Genomic DNA, 20,454 nt, shown 5'->3' on the forward strand with positions numbered 1-20,454 from the left:
CTATTTTACTTTGGGGTCTTTTAAAAAATATTTTATTTCTTTTCATCAAGTATCATCCTAGTCTGAGCTTTTAAAATTTTTGGAGATTACGACATAATTATAGCATTTCTCCCTTCCCTTTCTTCCTTCAGTCCTCTTTTAAATGCTTTCTTGCTCTCTTTCCAATCCATGCTCTCGTTTTTTACTCATTGTTATTGCATGCCTGCTCAGCCCATTTAATATTACCTGGATGTGTGTTTTCAGGGATGATCATTTGGCACTGGACAAGCCACTCTTCCTTGGGAAGGACCATCTCCCTCACTCCCAACTTCCCTCAGTTTCTTGAAGTTCTTTGTGTAAGGCTGAAGCCTCATAGGATTTTCTCCATCCAGTTTGGCATATCTATTTGTCCCTTACTTGCTCATGCTCAGTAAGCATGTTAGTAACACTTTATGAGTGTAGCTTCTGACTAGGAGACAAACTCTTACAGAAAACCCCCTAATGCTCTTGCTATTACCATCTTTCTGACTCCACACTCACCATGTTGTCTGACTAATGAAGAGACTGAAGGTTTCCCAAGACAATCTGGGCAATAATATGCATATATTTGTACATATGCATACATTGCATGTGCAACATAGACATCTCTTCACAATTATGGAGGTTCTAATCAGGCAGTCAGCATCATATAATCTTTGACATGGGCATAGTTATTTTTATGGAAGCTTCATGTCACATTGTTAACAAATTGTTTATTGAGTTGTTGCCGATTGTACTTGTGGAAATATAGAAACAGAAAATGTAATATTCATTTTCAAAGAACTGACAGTTTATTGAGGGAACAGAGGAAAGCATATATGGCTACATTCCATCATCCTCATTTATATAAGTATTAACAGGTTCACCTATTTTCAGCTTTAGCAGTGGAGTAATGGAACTAGGAGCAAAATGGGTAAAATCTGAGCAATAAATTAAATAGTCAAAAGCATATAAACATCATAGCTTTAACAAAGGAAAAATCAATTACTGGGAATGTTCTTGGATTTGTAATCTGGGTAAGTAGGAAGAGATAAGGAGATTTTCAAGGTATAATTAAAAACATGAAAATTTTTTATAGAGATGCAATTTTAAGGTTTTATTGAGGCAATATCTGACTCTACTTTTTTCCCCTAGTATCTACGACTTTAGGCCATGAGTAAGACCAGGAAAGATCTCAAAAAAGCCCCAGGCATTCTCATTCAAATAAAATTTCCCCTTTTAACATTTTTACAGAGTTTATGAAAATTAAGCAAGACTGTTATTAGGCTTTCGATTCTCATTATATACAGGATACACTCAAGATCTATAATTTCCACCCATTCCTAAGCCCAAACTCAACATTAATATCTGCCTAACTTCCACCAAGCTAACAGCTAAGGATCCCTTGGACAGCATAAATGAACTCTGGCAAAACAAATGTTCTCACTTTTCAAAATCTTTCCTTAGTGATGCTCCTACAAATGTGTTTGAAAGTGCCTTGTCAACTCTGGAAATCAGCCTGGCAGTTCCTCAGAAAATTGGACCTGAGAACCCACCTATACCACTCCTGAGCATATACCCAAAAGATGTTCCAACATATAACAAGGACACATGCTCCACTATGTTCGTAGCAGCCTTATTTATAATAGCCAGAAACTGGAAAGAATCGAGATGTCCTTCAACAGAGGAATGGATACAGAAAATGTGGTACATTTACACAATGGAGTACTACTCAGTTATTAAAATAATGACTCTATGAAATTCGCAGGCAAATGGATGGAACTAGAAAATATCATCATGAGTGAAGTAACACAGTCACAAAAGAACACACATGGTATGTACTCACTGATAAGTGGATATTAGAAAATAAAAGCTCTGAATACCAATGATACAACTTAGAGACCATATGAAGGTCAAGAAGGAGGAAAACCAAAGTGTGGATGCCTCAGTTCTACTTAAAAGGGGGAACAAAATACTCATGGGAGGTAGAAGGTGGGTGTGTGACTTGGAAGAAAGAGAGGAGGGGGAGAGGAAAAAAGGGGGGCAGGATTAGGTGTGGGAGGATGTACACAGGGTCAGGAGATTGAACAGAGGTGAGTAGCAATGGGGAATGGAGAATTGGGGGTAGCCACCAGAAAGTCCCAGACTCTAAAAAAGCAAGAGGCTCCCAGGACCCAATAAGGATGACATTAGCTGAAATACTCAACAAAAGGGAGAGAGAACTTGTAGAGACCATATCCAGAGGTTAGGCACAGACCCCGGTAAAGGGATGGAGCCACCCAACCTTCTCAAATTTTTAACCCAGAATTTCTCCTGTCTTAAGGAAACACAGGGACAAAGAGTGAAGGAAAGGCCATCCATAGACTGACCCACCTGAAGAGCCATCGTCTGCAACCAACAAATCCAGACACTAGTGCTAGTGCAGCAAAGTGTTTGCTGACAGGAGTCTGATATGGATGTCTCCTAAGAGACTCGGCCAGAGTATTAATGATACAGTTGGGGAGGCTTGCAGCCAATCATCAAACTGAGCAGGGGGACTCCAATGGAGGAGTTGGGGGAAGGACTGAAGGAGCTGAAGGGGTTTGCAACCCCACTGGAAGAACAATATCAACCAACTAGACACCCCCCACCCCCAGCTCCCAGGGACTAAACCACCAATGAAAGAGTACACAGAGGGTACCCATGACTCCAGCTGCATATATAGCAGAGGATGTTCTTGTCTGGCATCAAAGGTGGGGAGGCCCTTAGTCCTATGAAGGCTTGATATCCCAGCATAGGGGAATGCTAGGGCAGTAGGGTGAGAGAGTGGAAGTGTGGGTGGAAGAGGTAGGGGAGGGGTGGTGGGATGGGGCGTTTTCGAAGAGGAAACTGGGAAGGGAGATAACATTTGAAATATAAATAAACAAAATAACAAAAAAATTTTAAAAAATAAAGAAATGCCTTGGCTTATTTCTTTTGTTCTATAGCTGTAAAACAAACAAACAAACAAACAAACAAACAAAAATAAACAAACAAAAAAAAAACCCTTCATGAAACTACTACTGCATGTAGAACTACTCAGGGGAGCCTGAGTCTGTTTCTCCAGGCTGTGGTCATTGATACTTGCATCTAGAGTAACCTACCTCCTCTGGAAAAGTTATGCATTCACACCAACAACAGGCATGAAACCTGTGCTGCCAACAAAATTAGAATATTAATAACCTTCAGCAATTGTCCTGTGGAAATCAATTTGAATTACAAAAGACCATCATACTGTTTCCTAATTTATATCTCCTCCTTCAACATGATCCTTTTGGTGTGTGAAAATGTGCTTGTTTTAGCCTCCACAAACGTTAGAAAGCAAATTCTGGAAACAGAGTATTAGTGTAGACTACAAAGAAAGATAAATGAACCGAGAAAGATAAATGAACCATTTGCCTCAATGAAGGGAGGCAATGGATTCAGATTTCTTAGAGAGAGAGAGAGATTATTAATATGGAATGTTTTGGTTTCATTGTCCCAGATTCAACTTTTAAAACCAATAGACAGAACTGTTGTCTTAGACCTTAAAAGGCGAATTAGTGCCAACCAGGGATTCTGCATCTGTGGCTATTGGCTTCCTTGAAATGAAAAACCTGTACATATAATCTCCAGTTGAATCAGCTTTCCATCCTTAAGTACATTTTACTGCACCCTAGATTTCCAAACAATTACTTCATTTCCCTTAAAGAACAATATTGATGTAATGGAAACGGTTCCTTCGAGCTCCAAAAGTGATAACATTGAATTGTCCTGCTCGTGATGCATGACTTTTGATCTAAAGTTAATTATAATGTTTGCAGATCCTTTGAACATCAATACTTTGACTAAAAAGAAAAATCCAGTCTTGAACATAACTGTGGGGATTTGGTACTTGTTCAAATGTGTAATAAAATACTATTAAGGAGAGCCAGAACATAGGAAAACTTGAGAAAGCTTCCCCAAAAGATTGATAAGGAAGTTGAATTTATTTGTTTCTCCACTGATAAAGAGCTTTCTCTTATAATCAATATGGAACTTCATAGATGTATTATAGGAAAACATATATGAGGAAAATGTATAATTACAAATATAGAAATTTCAAGGTGCCTAGGATGGAAAGGATACAGCCACCCAGCAAAGGTCAGACGAAAGGTCTATCTTGTCTGACAACAGAGTCTTGGACCACTTTCTGAAGAAAAGTAGATGAAATTGAATATACATTTAGATTCATGTTTTTAATGGAGGCTTTAGAGCACATAGCAGTAAATCACTCCAGCAAGTAACACAATAGGTGTGTTGTAGTTTTGTTCATTGTATGTAGAGTACAGTTTCAGTTTCAGAAACTGGATAGCAACTATTGTCAAGTTTTATCCAAGAGATTGGGATGGTATTTACCTACTTTAGGAGAGAATCACTTTTATTATTTATTTCTCTATATTTTAAACACAATATTTTTCAGATATCGAGCCAATCACAAACCTGTTCTTAGGAAAACAACAGTCTATAAGGTAAGAGTCTATTAAAGCATATAAACTAGTAAACTATAGCAGCCCTAAGATGCCACTATGGTGTATTAAATTTTGTCAAGGACAGAGAAAAGAACAATTTTTAAAGAGGAGAGTGGCACTAGAAGCCAGGGAGTTGGTATTTTAAAGACTTTGTAATGTTTAAAATATGAGCACTGTCTCTTTAAATTTGGAGATAAGCTTCATTCTGTGTTTGAAAGATGCCACTGAAAGCCAGAAGATACTTACTCTCCTTTATTTTGTCTTGAGATTAGCTCAAAAAAATCTCTTAGATGAGACCCACCCCAGCTCCCACATCCCACCCCTCCTTCCACATCCCACTCCTCCTCCACACCCCACCCATCCTGGCTGCCCAATAATAAAGATCAAGGGGCCTCTGTTTCTTCCTCAGAATCACCCTTTCTCTGACTAGATTCATTTTCATGAGTGGATGAAAAGCTGAAGCAAGAAGGCAGCTGAGAGGAAAAAAAGAGGTCTTCTAAGGTAAGTACTAAATAAACCAGAACTTTCAGGCGAATTCTTTCTTCCAACATCCACTTTTCTGATAACCCTTTTGTATGGACTCTAACACTGACTTAATATTGATACCTTAATTTCTATCTAAATGGTCTATTAAAAAATGCAACAAATAGAGGAAAATTAGCTTGAAAACAAAGGTAAAATAATGTGAAGTCCTTGCTGAAGGATTCTGGGGAAAATGTGTTTGCCAGCTGTATGCTTGACTCCCCTGCTACTTCTGTCTATGAGTATTCAGAAATCCACAAAATTCTCCGACTGATGAAAGGGTGCTGATCTCAGCTGAGAGCACTTTCTTTCCACATTATCATTTTCAACAATGGACCCAAAACAGCTGTGTATTGTCCATGCTATTAGTTAAACAGATGTCTTTTCTAAATGCCAGCAATAGTAGAACATAAGTTATTTCTGTTTGGGGGTGGTTTGTTTGTTTATTTTTCTTTTAGTGGTAGTGGTTGTACCAGTTGTTGTATTGCTTGTTTGTTTTTTGCTATTGTTTGATGTTATTGGTTTTTTGAGATGGTTTCTCTGTGTAGCCTTGGTTATCCTAGAATTCATTATGTAGAACAAGCTGGCTTCAAACTCAAGAGATCCCCTGCCTCTCCGTGCCGCTGGGATTAAGGGCGTGTACCACAACCTCCTGACATATTTCTGGTATTTTCACATTTCTATTTATATGTAACAACTTAACGGGTAACTAACAGGGAAACTCTGTACCTTCCTTGCAGGGTATTACTAGCAAGACAAGATGAAGATCTTGATCCTGACTGTGACCACCTTGAATTTTGTGATTTTCTTTCCAGTAAGTTTTTTTTTTTTTGGCATTTAATATAACATTAGTCTTAAAGAACTAAACATTGATGAGGGAAAATAAACTTAGACGATATGTTGACTTTAGAAAAATACTATAAATATAACATCATTGCATATATGTGTGTGTATATACACACATGTGTATATTTATACACATGTTTAAATTACTTATATAATGTTTAAATTACTTATATAAAATTTAAATTACTTATATAAAAAATTTTAAATCACTTATATAAGCTAGGCATGGTAAGGCACACCCAAACCAGACTAAATCCTAAGACTAGGAGATTGTAATTTTAATACCTATCTAGGCAGAGTGAATTTAAAGCCATCCTAGGCAACTCGACAAGACACTATCTTAAAAATAAAAATCAAAGGTGAACTAGGAATATGATCAAGGGATAGCCTAGCATATGTGAAGTCTTAGATTTAATACCTAGTACCACAATTAATTATTTAATTATAAAGTTGAACTACAGACAACAGAAGACCATGCATGGCAATATACAGTTTTAAAAGTTCTTACATCCTGATACATTGTAAAAAAAAAAAAAAATTAGCCATTGAGACTTTACCATGGAGGGTACTAAATTCTAACATCAGCTTCTCCTCATAGTAATATTGTATATTTTTGACTTCATTAACAAGAAGTCAATAAAAATGAAGACAAAGACTTTTGGAACAATGTTTTGTTTGATAAAATTGGTGCTCTGTATTGTGGTGTGGTTGTTTACTAAAGCATGTAAAAGAAGAATGTCACCCCAAAAAATTGCACTTCCTTCCCTTTAGTATAATGAAAGTCAGGAAATACACAGTCAGACAAGTCAACGTTTTTCTGCCAATCCACCTTTATGCAAGCAAACAGCAAGTAATCCCTCATCCACCCCTAAAACAGAAGAAAATTCACCTAGGGAAGATTCAAACAGCTATCCTGCACTTTTAGATGGAATAGCAAAGATTACTGGATCTCCCTCAGAGAGAAGCCACTTAGAGATGCTTCAAGCTGACTTGCGCAACTCTGACTTCCCTCCATCTGATAATGATCAGAATTCAATTGGCTTTGCTTATGCCAAAAGGACAGTAGACAATCCAAAGCGCGATACTTCGCCCTCCTCTGATATTATTCAGGATATGCCTGCTCTTTCCAGTTTTGCACCTAAGTCCCAAATAAGAAAGAAAAGGATAAGGATGCCTCTTTCTAGTGAAAATGGCATTTCATCTCCTGTATCAGTGACCTACTACCAGTACGAGTTTGATCTCTCTGATACTCCTCACTCTGACAGAGACTCAGAAATAACTCAGAGCATTGGACATTTCTCACCCTCTGGCAGAACTAAAGCATCGTTTGCCTCTAATCCAGTTCCATACTCACAAAATTCTTTGGAGAAGCTCACTGCCTTGGCAGATGAGAATGCATTTGTCACATCAGTGGAACAGAGTTTTCTTGGAACTGGTACCACTCCTAATGAGGAAGCAGAACAAGAAGATATATTCTTTACTGGCTCTACAGTCCCTATAGAAGAAGGTATACATATACCAAGAAAACACTTTACAAGTTTGATAGACTTGCCCAGTAAAGAAAAATCAGCTTTCTATACAGAAGTAGAGTCTGAAGCAGAGGAAGATGCTGTCTTTCAGAAAACAGAAGATATTCCATCTTCTCATAATTTACATCTTTTTGAATTGCAACATAGTAACCTTGAAAATGATGGGTTTCCAGGTAGTGACACCACAAATTTTCATTCCCAATTTACTGCTGTACCTTCTCCCAAAATAACAATAAATGAAGAGGAAGATTCTGTCTTTCAGGAAACAGAAGATATTCCATCATCTCATAATTTAGAGCATTTTGAAGTGCAATATAGTAACCTTGAAAACAATGGGTTTCCATATAGTGACACTGTAAATTCTCATTCCCAATTTAGTGTTGTTCCTTCTACCAAAATAACAATAAATGACAGAGACCTTATAATTCCTGAGGAAGAACATGTTGATGCTCTATATGTCACTAACCCTACAAACAGGAAAATATACTTTAAACCAATGGCTACCAGAACAAAAATTAATAGTGCAGATGAAGGTAAAGGTACTAAGCACAAGGTAGAAACAGAAGGTAGTGCTGCAGTCCCTACAGCCAGTGATTCTATGCTCCAAATTGAAAGAACGAGTTATTCTAGACCGCTTACTATATATTATGATGTTATCTCCAAACCAATTCCTGGTGCTAAACAGGACCCATATGCGGCCTGGAACACTAACAAAAATAAACAACTATCTTCCACAATGTACAGTGGAAACATCATTGACCTTGTAGATGGCTATCAAATCCCTACTGAGATCACTGCAATAAAGAACGACAGACTGGTCAACAAAAGAAAAACAGAAAGCAATGAAGGAAGGAATAATATGTATGTAATAACTGATGTAGTAAATGATAACTTCTATGAAGATAAAGACAACATTAAAATAGACTTGACTTCTATAATTGGTGCCCGGCCAATAAGGAAATATATCATCAAAAGTAATGATATTAAAACTCTGAAAGAAAAACCTTATGATCTAGGAAGAGCTTCCAGTGACCATCCCAAAGTATTTAGAGATGAAGAGACTGTATTAATTGATGATTCCATCACCCCTTTCAATCCTTCTCAATCAAAAAATGCTGTTAAGGAAATCTGGACCACTATTTTGGCACCCAAGACTTACCTTCCTAAAAAAACTACCAAAACAGCAGCGAAAGTAGGAATGACCATAGCCTCTCATGAGGCTGAAAACATACTTTCTAGCCCACAACATGAATCAGAAGTCTCTTTTGAGGAAGATGCACCACTCAAATATGAAGCTGATCTCCAAAGAATGGAAATCATTAAATCAGAAGAGAAAGATACATTTGAAGATGAAATCATCAGGGATTACATTGAAAACAGTCTGGCTGGCACACAATATTCAACTAATCCTAATGCATATAAAACTATAACTTTCAGAAGGATCACCAAACCCAGGGCTGGTCAACCTGGATTTGAAGTCCTAAAAACTGTGGTTTCAAAACCTCTGCTTAGAAATTTTAATTCTGAAGTTCACAAAAAAATGACTGCAGAAAACAGTAATCACGACTCTAACAGTGATGACCACTTTAACGATAACACTTACACCGTGGTGGAGGAAAATGGCCCAAACATTTATATCTTTACCCCAGAAACAATGCCTAGCTTTATAAGAAGAGGGTCTAGTATTCCAATGAAAGATATAAATTCTAGTAAAGCTACGAATAGTATAAGCAAAACAAACTTAATGGCAATTTTGAATCGGTTTAATGTCACCAAAATGCCACCAAATTCCAACATATTTTTTTCTGACATTTCTGCCCTTGAATCTCAAGAAGACAATGACAACAATAACAACTCTGCTCCTTCTGTAGAAGAAATCCGGTCCATGGGACTGAGGTCTTTGTTAATCCCCAATCAGAGAGTGTCTAGACCCTCAGTTTCTCTTGGGGACAGTGACATGTCAACTGATACACTAGTGATGTCAGAGGTATCAGAACCAACAAAAGAACACTTGACTTTCATTGAGCATAACTGGGCAGTCATTGATGAAGCAAGTGCTGTTAAGCCCTTTCCCCAAGTCTCCCCTGTTCCTCTAGAGGATCCTATGATTCTCCAAGAGAAAGGCACAAGGGTAACTAACATTCTTGCCGGTGAAAATGGAGACATCAGTGATAAAACTGACAGCATGTCTCTGTCAGCTAATAGAGCTCTCCAAACAGCAAACTATGATAAAAGAGGGATAAACAGAGCTACTGAGCTTGTAAATCACTATGTCAAACAATCAGCTATCAGTCCATCTGCAAAGAAAAGAGATACCCCAGGAGCTAAGGTTAGCACATCCTTTCATAATGACAATGCTGTTGAGGAAGAAAAATTCTACCTTTCTGGAAACAGCACTCCAGTGGATTTAGAAGGGTTAGATATAATGACAGTCACTCCATTCATTCGCAAGCCACTAGTTGCTTCTGCTCAACAGAGAGAACTTGGAAGTTCAAAAAACACATTTTATCCCAGTTCCACAATAAGCACAACAAAGTTGACCAAGGTTCAAGCCAGAGATCCACTTCTTGATAACTTGGAGGGGCCAACTACAAACTCTTATACTAAAATCTATCAATTACCCATGAAAATAACTTTTTCTCCTACTGACTTTACTGAAAACAGCAACCCTAAACAACTAACAACTACAGACATCATTCTCATTCCTGAAAACATAATCAAGGACTTTGATCTCAATCGATTCTTGACTGATTACTCAGAGATAGAACCTAAAGCATGGGATATCACTGAATTCTTTGATCTTATGAATGAAACTGGTGATCAAGAAAACCAAGCCAACAAACTTCAAAGAGACTTTCATCCCCTTACCTTGAACTCAATTGTTCCTTCTAAAACTTCAACAAATATTATTAGAAATTATATAAATAATGATAGAGGCTCATCATCTGCTATGGAGAGAAAAAATATCATTGCAGAGATGCCACATTCACAGAATAGCAATATTCCTTTGGCGGAGTTTGGGTTCATCTCTAATGATGAATTTCCCTTAGTTTATGATACTGAAGACTTAAGAAACATGGCTTCACTCCATTTTTTACCAGTGAATACAATGTACACTGGGGAAGATGCCATCATTTTTGAGAATGATGGCAACTCTGAAGGAGAGTCTGTGCTGATTGACGAAGGTAGGTACAAAATATTTCTAGCTCTAAAATATCCTGCAAAGCCTTGGTTCATTCCTGATTCCTGCACTGAGTACTTTGAAACGCCTGGCCCACAAACAAGTGACTCTTGGACTAATTCTCCAACTGCATGGTCAGATATTCTTGAAATAAAGATTGATTAAGATAATTTCACTGATGTTATTGTTTACTTTAAGGGTATAAATCTTAAGTTCAACTTCTCCAACTTAATTTATCTTCCTTTTCGTTTTTGAATAGGGAAGGAGTACAGATGACATTCCTTCTCAGGAAAAGTCCTCCTAGTACATTATCCTCTATACCACAAGATATGTACTTTTATGTCTGAGGACAGTGACTGTAAATGTGTTTCACATAATTATGTCTTTAAATTAATAGATAAAGCAAAAATACTTTATTAAAATGAACATATTCAGATATTTACCCAAAGACAAGTGACTATTATGCACAATATACCACAGTTGATACTTTACATGGTCTGTCTAACCTAATACCTCTAAAGAAAGTTAGAAAGGTGTAATTTCTGAAGAAAAAAACAAGAACTTTAATACCCATGTCACTCCTTTACAAGGATCTAATGACTGTGATAGGACCAAAGGTCACAGATCCATAGCTCATCTCCTGACTGATGGAAGTCAGATTTTCCATTCATATTTTAATATGACATATTTTGAAGAAATTACAATAAATGTTAATGGTGGCTGTAATTCTCTCTGAATATACTTAGGAAATAATCACCAATCATTTTTTTCAGACACAGAATCACAATAGATACTTATAATCCTGATATCAAAAATAGTCATAGCTGTCTTAGGAAATACAAAGTACCTACTATTTTATACCCATAAAGTAAATACTACTTTATATCTCCAGTATATCTGCTTTAACTGAAAATGAAATAGACTTACTGCATGATACAAGGCTTAGTGCTTCTTCTTCAGTTCTGCCTCTCACTGATCTCTATAAAAACATAAAATTTTTAATCAATACAGATGTTAATTCCTTTTTTCTGAAAGATGTCTTCCATTAAGCCAAAAGGTTTATTCTCTCAATTCGAACAAACAGTAATATTGACCATTTTTATCTTTTATAATCAGAAAATGTAACCTGTGTGTGTGTCTCTGTGTGTGTGTGTGTCTGTGTGTGTGTGTGTGTCTGTGTGTGTGTGTCGGTGTGTGTGTGTGTGTCTGTGTGTGTGTGTGTGTCTGTGTGTGTGTGTGTGTGTCTGTGTGTGTGTGTCTGTGTGTGTGTGTGTCTGTGTGTGTGTGTGTCTGTGTGTGTGTGTGTGTCTGTGTGTGTGTGTCTGTGTGTGTGTGTGTGTGTCTGTGTGTGTGTGTGTCTGTGTGTGTGTGTGTGTCTGTGTGTGTGTGTGTGTGTGACTGAATTTCTGAAATTCCCATTGTAACTGCTAATATACTGCTGAAGAAGATGTAGTCTTCATATTCTGAAAGTTTAAAACCTAAACCACTAAAAATGCTAAAACAAACAGCAATGGGGCCTGTTTTCAGATCCAGTTTACTTAATTGGTGGAACTCTCTCAGCAAGAGAAAGAATAGTACACAGAAAATAATCTTAAATGGCTTCCTATTGGTCTATACTGTTTGCCAAAGTGATGCCACTGGGTCTTCCAACTACACTGCTCATATTGAACCTAACAGATCTTCCACTGCCGATGTCAGGGACAAAAAGCTTGACACTGATCTTTTATCAATCATAAGTCAAAACCAGAGAAAAACTGCAATTGAGTTTTCATTTTTTTAACATAATGAACAAAATGATCAAAATTTCTATTATAACATAAGACATAACTTCAGCTTCTACAGTGGAAGACACAACTACTGAATGTTAAACATATTACCTTACAGATAGAAATGTAATAGAAATGATAGTTATCTAAATGAAAATAAAACTTCTATAAAACGTTGAGTCTATATCTTGAGACTAAAAATATGGCTGATACTAAGTCAGTCAGTAAGGATCCTATCCATGCCTCTAAAGCTGTTGTTCAAGCATTTACATTTTCAGGGATCCCTTCTAGCTAGATCTGTTTCTCCTGAAACCAAATCCATGAGAAGATTCACACTTCCTACCACAGAGAGAGAGAGAGAGTAGAAGAAGATTATCAAAAGGAATTTAATACAGCTAATTTTGAAAGAGAAAGTACTGAATTTCAAGTACCAAGAAAAAAAACCATTTTTTTTTTCCCACAAGATGCGGGAATCTGGAGAGCGGGATTCAAACGCGCACCAAGAGACGGTGTGCCCTCTGTGGGCGGGCACCTTAAGGGCCGAGCCACCGGTGGTTCGCTCCCATTTTTTTTATGTATCCACAAACCCATTTTTATGAAAGAAAAGCTACTGACTATATTTTGAATTCCTTTTGCACTGTAAGCTAGCAAAAGTTTGTGAGGAAGACACATAGTAAGAGATTATATTCATCAGTTACACATAAAGTCAATTACTATAAATGTCTACACTGCTATAAATGCCACCCATGTTCCCTCTGAGCAAAGAATAGTGATGGCTGAAAACAGCACATCCTTCCCAAAAATTGTGCCCAACATCCCAACCACTGAATAGAAAGAAAACAAATCCATAGGTGTTAACAGACAATTCTCCGACTAAGACAGCTTTCCCAGAGTCTCTGAAGATGGGAATTATTTTCTGAGTAAAAAAATATTGAAAATGTAACTTCTTTAATGACTCTAGATGAATGATAGCCAATTCAGTTAAAAATAATAACCTAGCTGAGTCTATACCCTTAATCCATCACTTGGGAGGCAGATGTGGATGGATTTCTGCGAGTTAATCTCAGTCTTGTCTAAATAGTGAGTTACAGGACAGCAATAACTACATAGTGAGAGACCGTTTTCAGAAAACAAAACAAACAAACAAACAAAAAAAAAACAAAAAATTACTCATTTTTTTCTCTGCTTGCTGAAAAAATATGAAAATGTTTAAACTCTTTATGAACAGAAATTGTGGTATCTTGTTGATATGCCACTTGTTGGCTAGTTGATTCTTTGAAAATTGTGCATGAAATAGTTCCTGATAATTCTCAAGACACGCTCTGCACAAAGTAAGTTTCAACAATGGACCTCACTCTGAGTGCAGCCTTTTCCAAGTTTCTAAGCATGTTATTCCAAAGAAACATAAACGTTCCTTCCTACAAACTCACTGAGGAACCGTCTCATTTTTGCAAACAGATTTCAATTTTCACAGAAGAAAAGACTATTTTTAATGAACTCAAAGAAGTTACTACTTAAAAGAATACATAAACACTGAGCCCAACACAGCAAAATTCAAGCAAGGAAAAGTTATACATGAGCCGAGCAAGCTTTTGCTAACTGCCAAAATAAGACTTGACGGCAGATGTAAACAGATAACTTTTCTAAGAAGAGATCAAGGATGACACATAGTGAGATATGGATTCCAACTATGAAGGGGCTGCTGTGCATATGAAAAATTAATATATGGTAATTAACCCTTTAGTCAGGTAACATTTATAATACCAACAATAACAACACAGAAAAAAAGAAAAAGAACCACTTTCAATATCAGCAGTGACAACCCCCTGAAATAAACAAAGATTCCAGGAGCTGTTCAAGCTTTTTAAAAGAATGTCTTAAAATCTATTCCTGTGTGTCTACAGAGATTGGTATCATATTTCTGCCATGCCAATTAAGTGAATGGAAGCTGTGAGCACTGTGTTCAGTGTTGATGGAGAAATAATTCTGTCCTTGAGATGGAGACTACCACTCAAGCTGATGTTTCCAGCTCTTCTCATGCTAGACATGTTTATGTCTGAAATTTGCATTTTCCCTGATCAAGGGGCAAGAGACTGGCTTTAAACACTTCACTGAAAATTTTCCCCTTAATCTAGTCAGCTAACCTTAAAAATAGGTCATACGATTATTACCCCTTAGTCTAAGCAGCTAACCTACAATTATGGCCTGCTACAATATCATTTGAAAATCCATCTGAAATAAATACCTTCTGGAGCAGCTACCATACTTCAACCCCAATTCTTTATGCCTTGTGAATTTAAATACACGCAGAAACTTCCTGTTGCAAAAGTCTTCTGTGGTTGAAATAACGATTTGCATGGGGGCAGAAATTTGTAAAAAATTAAACCTAAAATACTTGATACATTGTGTCTCAAGTTAACTGAATAAAACAGGAAAAGCCTTACCAATCTACTAAGTTTATTATTAATAAAATTATTATTATTGTTTTTACTTTAAAAATAATATTTCTCTCTCAGAAGAAAAGAACTAACAGAAGTCTCTGCTACAAAATTATCTTATTTTTATTCACTATCAAAAGCATTTCTAAATTTTAGTCGTTTAAGCATGATGCATCTCAGAGATAGCTCTGCCTCCAATAATATTGGGTCACTTACTTGTAAAATAGTTGATTTCAAAAACATGCTGAGAGCCTTCAGTCATCTGGAGTCTCAGTTATTGACACTAAACCACAAAGTACCTAGCAGGCTTGAGTATGACTGTGTCAAGAGGCACCAGAGCTAAGTCAGAAGCCATAGACTTGTAAGCAGAAACATAGTAAAATCTAGGCTTTTTAAAAATAAAATACTTAGTATGGATTTTTTATCTTATAGTCAGAACTCTATCGTCTTTTCTTCTAATATTAATACTCATTTTAGGAAATGTGTAATCACAGCCAAGAAACAGCCTCCATGGTGAGCCCCTGTCATTACCTGGGTGATTGATGTAACAATCCCCATAATGACCAATGCTTCCGTCACTATACTGGGCAGTACTCCCCTGTCCAAGGATGCCACTAAGCCCAGAGGAAAGATCTGTGAGAGTGCTCAGTGCCCCTCTGCCCCATGGCTGAAGATGGATCACCCAAAATTTATTCTCGACCTCCAAGAGACAACAGTAAAACACCAACGGAAGCAGATATTTTCTTTGGGGCTGATAACAACATTCCTAAATCAGAAACAACTATTACCTCTGAAGGAGACCACATTACTTCAGTAAATGACTGCACACCAGATGGTGATTTTTCGACTACAGTCAACAAGCTCACACCGACAAAGGAAAAACTGAAATTAGAAGATGATATTGAAGGCAGTCTGAAATCAACAAGTCTTCCGGAGAAAGAAATTACCACTCCGACTGAAACTACAAACTCCAAACCTAAGGAGTCAATTACTGAAAATTTCATTCCGGTGAAAATTGGAAATATTTCATCCCCAGTTGGTACTGTTTCTTTAATAGATTTTTCCAGTAACATAGCAAAAGAAGATATTCTCTTAGCCACCATTGACACAGGAGACAAAGACGTCGTACCCACTACTGAGCTCTCTGGCACACTTGAGGACAGTACTGCCAATGAGGAGGATGCCTCTGCACTTCCAGATGAAAATACCAAAACTGATACTAGTTCCTCAACCATCTCAGATGCTCCTGATGATGGAGCTGTCCAGGTCACTGACCCCTTTAGTCCTGAGGCTGAAATCCCTCCCTCTACTGAAAAGGAGGTCACCACCATCCCAGACATAGCCAACATTGCAGAAGAGAACATAACTGAGATCAACTTGATTGTCTCAGAAGATAGGCCCAAAGCTCTGACTAAATTAACGGACTCCGAAGAAGAAAAATTTATCACTGTTTTTGAACTCACTAACTCTGCTGAAAAAGTCAAAGATAATCCAGAAGATCCTTTAACTGATGAGGAATCAGCTGATGGAGTTAATGATTGGATGGAAAAAGAGACTGCAAGTGAGGCAGAGTCCCATGCAGTTCTGCTCACTGCTGTTGAATCCAGGTACGACTTCATTGTCACTGCCTCAGACACTAACAACGTCATGGAGGAACCCCACGTTGACACAACAGATTTGCCTGAAAATGATACAACGGAATCTGTCACTAATGTCACAGAGGAGCTTCCTTCAGTGACCTCTATAGTAGATACCCTTAAGGAGGGATACAAGGAGGACGTATCTATCACCGACTCCGGTCTCTTCAAACTGTTGAAAGAAGAACCAGACGATCTCATGATGTAAAACCAGTAACATAAGGGAAGCCTCATAGACGTACATGAAGGGTTAAAAGATAGTCGTAATGTCTAAGAAGTTACTCAGCAAGAAAAATCTTTAAAAGAAAAAAAATATTGTGGGCATTTAAGGCAAGTATATTAGACTTAGAAAATACAGATACTCGTAGATAGACGTCATGAAGCAAAATGTATTAAAGGCAATTTTAAAACCAACAGTCTCAGCACATCCTAGGTTTCAGTTTTGTAACTTACCTTAGTATAAAATCTTCCATATTAGATTTTAGAGGTATGAAGAGGGCAAGCAGTAAAGGAAGACATTCCTTGCAATATTTAATGATATGTGTCATTTCAGTTAATTCTAAATATTATAATTTAGTGAAATTAAGGATATAAAGAGACTCAAATAACAGGTAAAAATTACTGAAGCACTTAAAATCTTTCTGAAACTTTTTCTAAACATTTTTCTTGTTAATACCACAGATGTATTCTCTCTAATTATAATACAGATTTGAAATCTTTATGAATGTAATAATTAAAGTTCCTTGAAATTGCTCAATATTCATGTGTAACATAAGAAATCAGGCATATTTCTTCACTCATATTGGATGCTAGTTAATATAAAATGTTAGTTTTACCTGTGTATTCATTTGAAAAATAATATATAAACATGAATTGACTGTTCTTCCTAAGATTTATATCCTGAATTTTGTCAATTTTTTTTTTCAGATCTTAAACGTTGAATATTGTACTCCTCTTAGGCAGTTGGTTAGCGATTCAAGGACGCGTAACTTCATTCTTTTCTGATACAGACTTTTCAAGTGGGTCTGTTGTCACTGGGCTCATTCTCCTCAATAAACTATTCTGGCAGCAACTGATTTACTGTATGTGACGTATTTGATATCCTGGTGCAGAATTCTTAACAGTCTTAAATGAAAAATTAAAATTTATTGGTTAAACAAAACCAGGAATAGTATCTTCTGTAAAGATCTATAATTTCATTTTACTAAAAATGAAGAAATTAAAACAGGCCAAGTCATTGAGTAAATAGCAAATATCATATACGAGAGGGAGTGGGGTTAAACAGACTCTGGCCTAGGATAATTAAAATATAAACATTTACTATGAGATTAAGATCACTTCAGATCATGGATATCATGACTATTCTCTCTCTAACAGTCAAGTGGGAAAATAAATTGGAATGATGTTTAAAATATACTCTCAAACTTTTTAAAAAATGTATTTCCCCCAATGAAGATGATAAATACACCTAAGCCTATAACAAAAGACCAAAGATTGACATACTTGACACAATGAATAGTCACAATTATATACAAAAATAATTAATACACAATCCAAAAATCATATAACTAAAAGAATATAGAATTATTATTTGGCAATACAAAGAGTGTTACCCTTGTTATGGAAGTACTTTCCCAAAGAGAAACACCCATGACTCACCAACATGACTGACTGCCAAAGCATGAGCTGCACAAAACAGCAATAGACATACCAAAGTGTACCCAAAAAGCCCACCACAGTGCCTCAATCCTACACAAAGAAGTACAGGGAACTCAGATATGCTGAGAGTGGGAGAAATAATCTACAAGGAAGGGCACACCAATTGGTTGTCCCATACCAAATAGTCACCTCTGTAAACGTGCATGCAAGAAACATTACACCGACTGAGCAGGTTGTCGTTAAGAATTTACGGTATATACATATACATGTAGGCATGTAGCAATTAATGAAAAAGAGACCATGGATTTGAAAGAGGGCAAGACAAAGTATATGGAGGGCTTGACAGAGTAAAGGCAAGGGGAAATTACAACAGTATAAGCTCAAAAGAAAGAGAAAAATACAGGACCTGCACCTTGCCTGGTAGCACAGTAGAGCTGGCCCTGGTAGAGCAGGAGCGGGTGAGCCGTCCTGAAGGGCCAGAGTGTGGGAGAGCTGCCTTACCACTCTTCTGCCATGAGGTGGTGTGGGGATAGGGTGTCCTTCCCTCTCCTCCTCCTCCTCTCCCCTAGTTGCCTGAGAGCTGCCCTCAAAGACATGAGAGCAGGAGAGCTATCTCTGCCCCTTCACTGGCAGGAGTGCTGCCAGAGAGCAGTCTTGCTCCTTGCCTGGACAACACGGTGGAGCTGTGCCCTGATGGCTGAGAAATGGGTGAGTCAGCCCAGAGGGTGTGAGAGAGGGAAAACTGACCCAGCCCCTTGCAGATAGCAGCACTTGGATGAGTGGGCCTTGTGTTTGACTGGGCAGCACCCTGCTTCCCATCCATGGCAGCATTGTGTGGCCAACCTGGAGCAATACTAGAGAACTCGTATGGTGGTTCAGATAAGGGAAAGCCAACACACCAACCAGCTTAGATACAACCCAGACCTAGATCCAGAGCTCTGAGCTGGCCTACCCCAAAATGTATATCATCTGCAAATGGTGGGACTCAGGAAAGGGTGAGTCCTGCTGATCCCAAGCTACAGGGATTCTACCACACAGGGCAATAAGAGAGTAACCAGGAGGAGTCCCGGTGAGGATCCAATATTGATGGTGTCACAGAACCAGAGATCTCAAACTAGACCTTGCAATGAACATTTGCAAGTGAAGATGCATGCACAAAAGGATGCAAAGTGTGACATATCACAGCTTTCATGATGAGGTGTTTTTTATCCTTTTTGCTGCTGCTGCCGCTGCCACTGCTGCTGCTGCTGCTGCTGCTGCTGCTGCTGTGGTGGTGTGTGTGTGTGTGTGTGTGTGTGTGTGTGTGTGGTGTGTGTGTGTGTGTGTGTGTGTGTTTTGGGAGGAAGGTTGAAAGGATGAAGGAGAAATATTAGGGGACTAGAGGATGCGTGCTGGGGACTGGTGTACATGATGTGAAACTCACAAATAAAAAGTTTTTTTAAAAAAGAAAACATAAGAACAATTTTTTCATACAATGTTTTAATCATATTCTCTTCCCTTTCCCAACTCCTCCCACATTTACCCCAACTCTGCTCACCTAACTTGATGCTATTTCTATCTACCTACCTACCTACCTACCTGTCTGTCTGTCTGTCTATATCTCTCTCCTTAACAGAATAAATAATCAGATAATTCAGAACTTGTCAAGCCACATAAAATTTCAGTAGGCATATTTTAAAAATATAAAATCATTCTATACTATGTTTAACCATTTGACAATTGACTATTTTTTAAATTAATTTATTTATTCACTTTACATTCTAGTCACGGCCCTCCATTCTCTCCAACCAGTCACACCCTTACAATTCCCCTCATTACCTTTACCCTTCTCAGAGAAGGGGAAGCCCACCTTGGGTACCACCCTACCATGGAATCCCAAACAGCAAGACTAAACACATCCTCTACCACTGAGGACTGAACCTGGCAGTCCAGTTAGGGGGAAAAAATCCAATAGTAGGAAACAGAGTCTGTAACAGCCCCTACTCTGATTGTTAGAGGAACCACATGAAGACCAACCTTCACATCTGCTATAAATGTGTAGAGGGCCTAGGTCTAGCCCTTTAATACTCTCTGGTTGGTGGTTCAGTCTCTGTGAGCTCCCATATGCCCAGGTTAGGTCTTCTTGTGGTGTCCTTGACTCTCTGACTCTCCCAATCCTATCTCCCACTCTTCTACAAGACTCCTCAAGCTCTGCCTGATGTGTGGATGTGGGTCTCTGCAGCTATTTCCATCAGCTGCTGGATGAAGCCTCTCAGAAGACAGTTGTGCCAGGCCTTTTGTATGCTATACTCTGCAATCATAGCAGAGTATCATTAATAGTGTCAGGGGTTGGTTCTCTCCCATAGGATGGGACTCAAGTTGGGCCAATCAT

The 20,454-nt window shown here is 37.8% G+C and overlaps 1 protein-coding gene across 3 annotated transcripts; it reads left to right on the plus strand.

Annotated features, from left to right (window-relative positions):
• Positions 1-4,852: 4,852 nt before the first annotated feature.
• Positions 4,853-17,500, plus strand: LOC117713122 (uncharacterized). Of its 3 annotated transcripts, none has more exons than XM_076938753.1 (4): positions 4,853-5,006; positions 5,768-5,841; positions 6,645-10,587; positions 17,352-17,500. In XM_076938753.1, exons 2-4 carry the CDS (start codon positions 5,788-5,790, stop codon positions 17,363-17,365), a joined length of 4,011 nt encoding a protein of 1,336 aa, XP_076794868.1. In that variant the 5' UTR covers positions 4,853-5,006; positions 5,768-5,787; the 3' UTR covers positions 17,366-17,500. The 3 variants fall into 3 exon arrangements, 2 of the variants coding, with proteins under 2 accessions (XP_076794868.1, XP_076794869.1); XM_076938754.1 differs by lacking the exon at positions 17,352-17,500 and adding an exon at positions 15,265-15,455; XR_013111912.1 differs by lacking the exon at positions 6,645-10,587 and adding an exon at positions 15,265-16,754 and having other exon boundaries at positions 4,926-5,006.
• The last annotated feature ends 2,954 nt before the right edge of the window (positions 17,501-20,454 follow it).

The sequence above is a fragment of the Arvicanthis niloticus genome, chromosome 7 (genome assembly GCF_011762505.2).
Source record: "Arvicanthis niloticus isolate mArvNil1 chromosome 7, mArvNil1.pat.X, whole genome shotgun sequence".
Classification (NCBI taxonomy): domain Eukaryota; kingdom Metazoa; phylum Chordata; class Mammalia; order Rodentia; family Muridae; genus Arvicanthis; species Arvicanthis niloticus.

What these genes read in the sequence shown, in the direction of transcription:
- LOC117713122 (XM_076938753.1), top strand. Translation starts at nt 5,788, where the DNA reads ATGAAGATCTTGATCCTGACTGTGACCACCTTGAATTTTGTGATTTTC. An exon ending in ATTTTGTGATTTTCTTTCCA is followed by an intron (nt 5,842 to 6,644) that starts GTAAGTTTTTTT and finishes CCTTCCCTTTAG; the next exon opens with TATAATGAAAGTCAGGAAAT.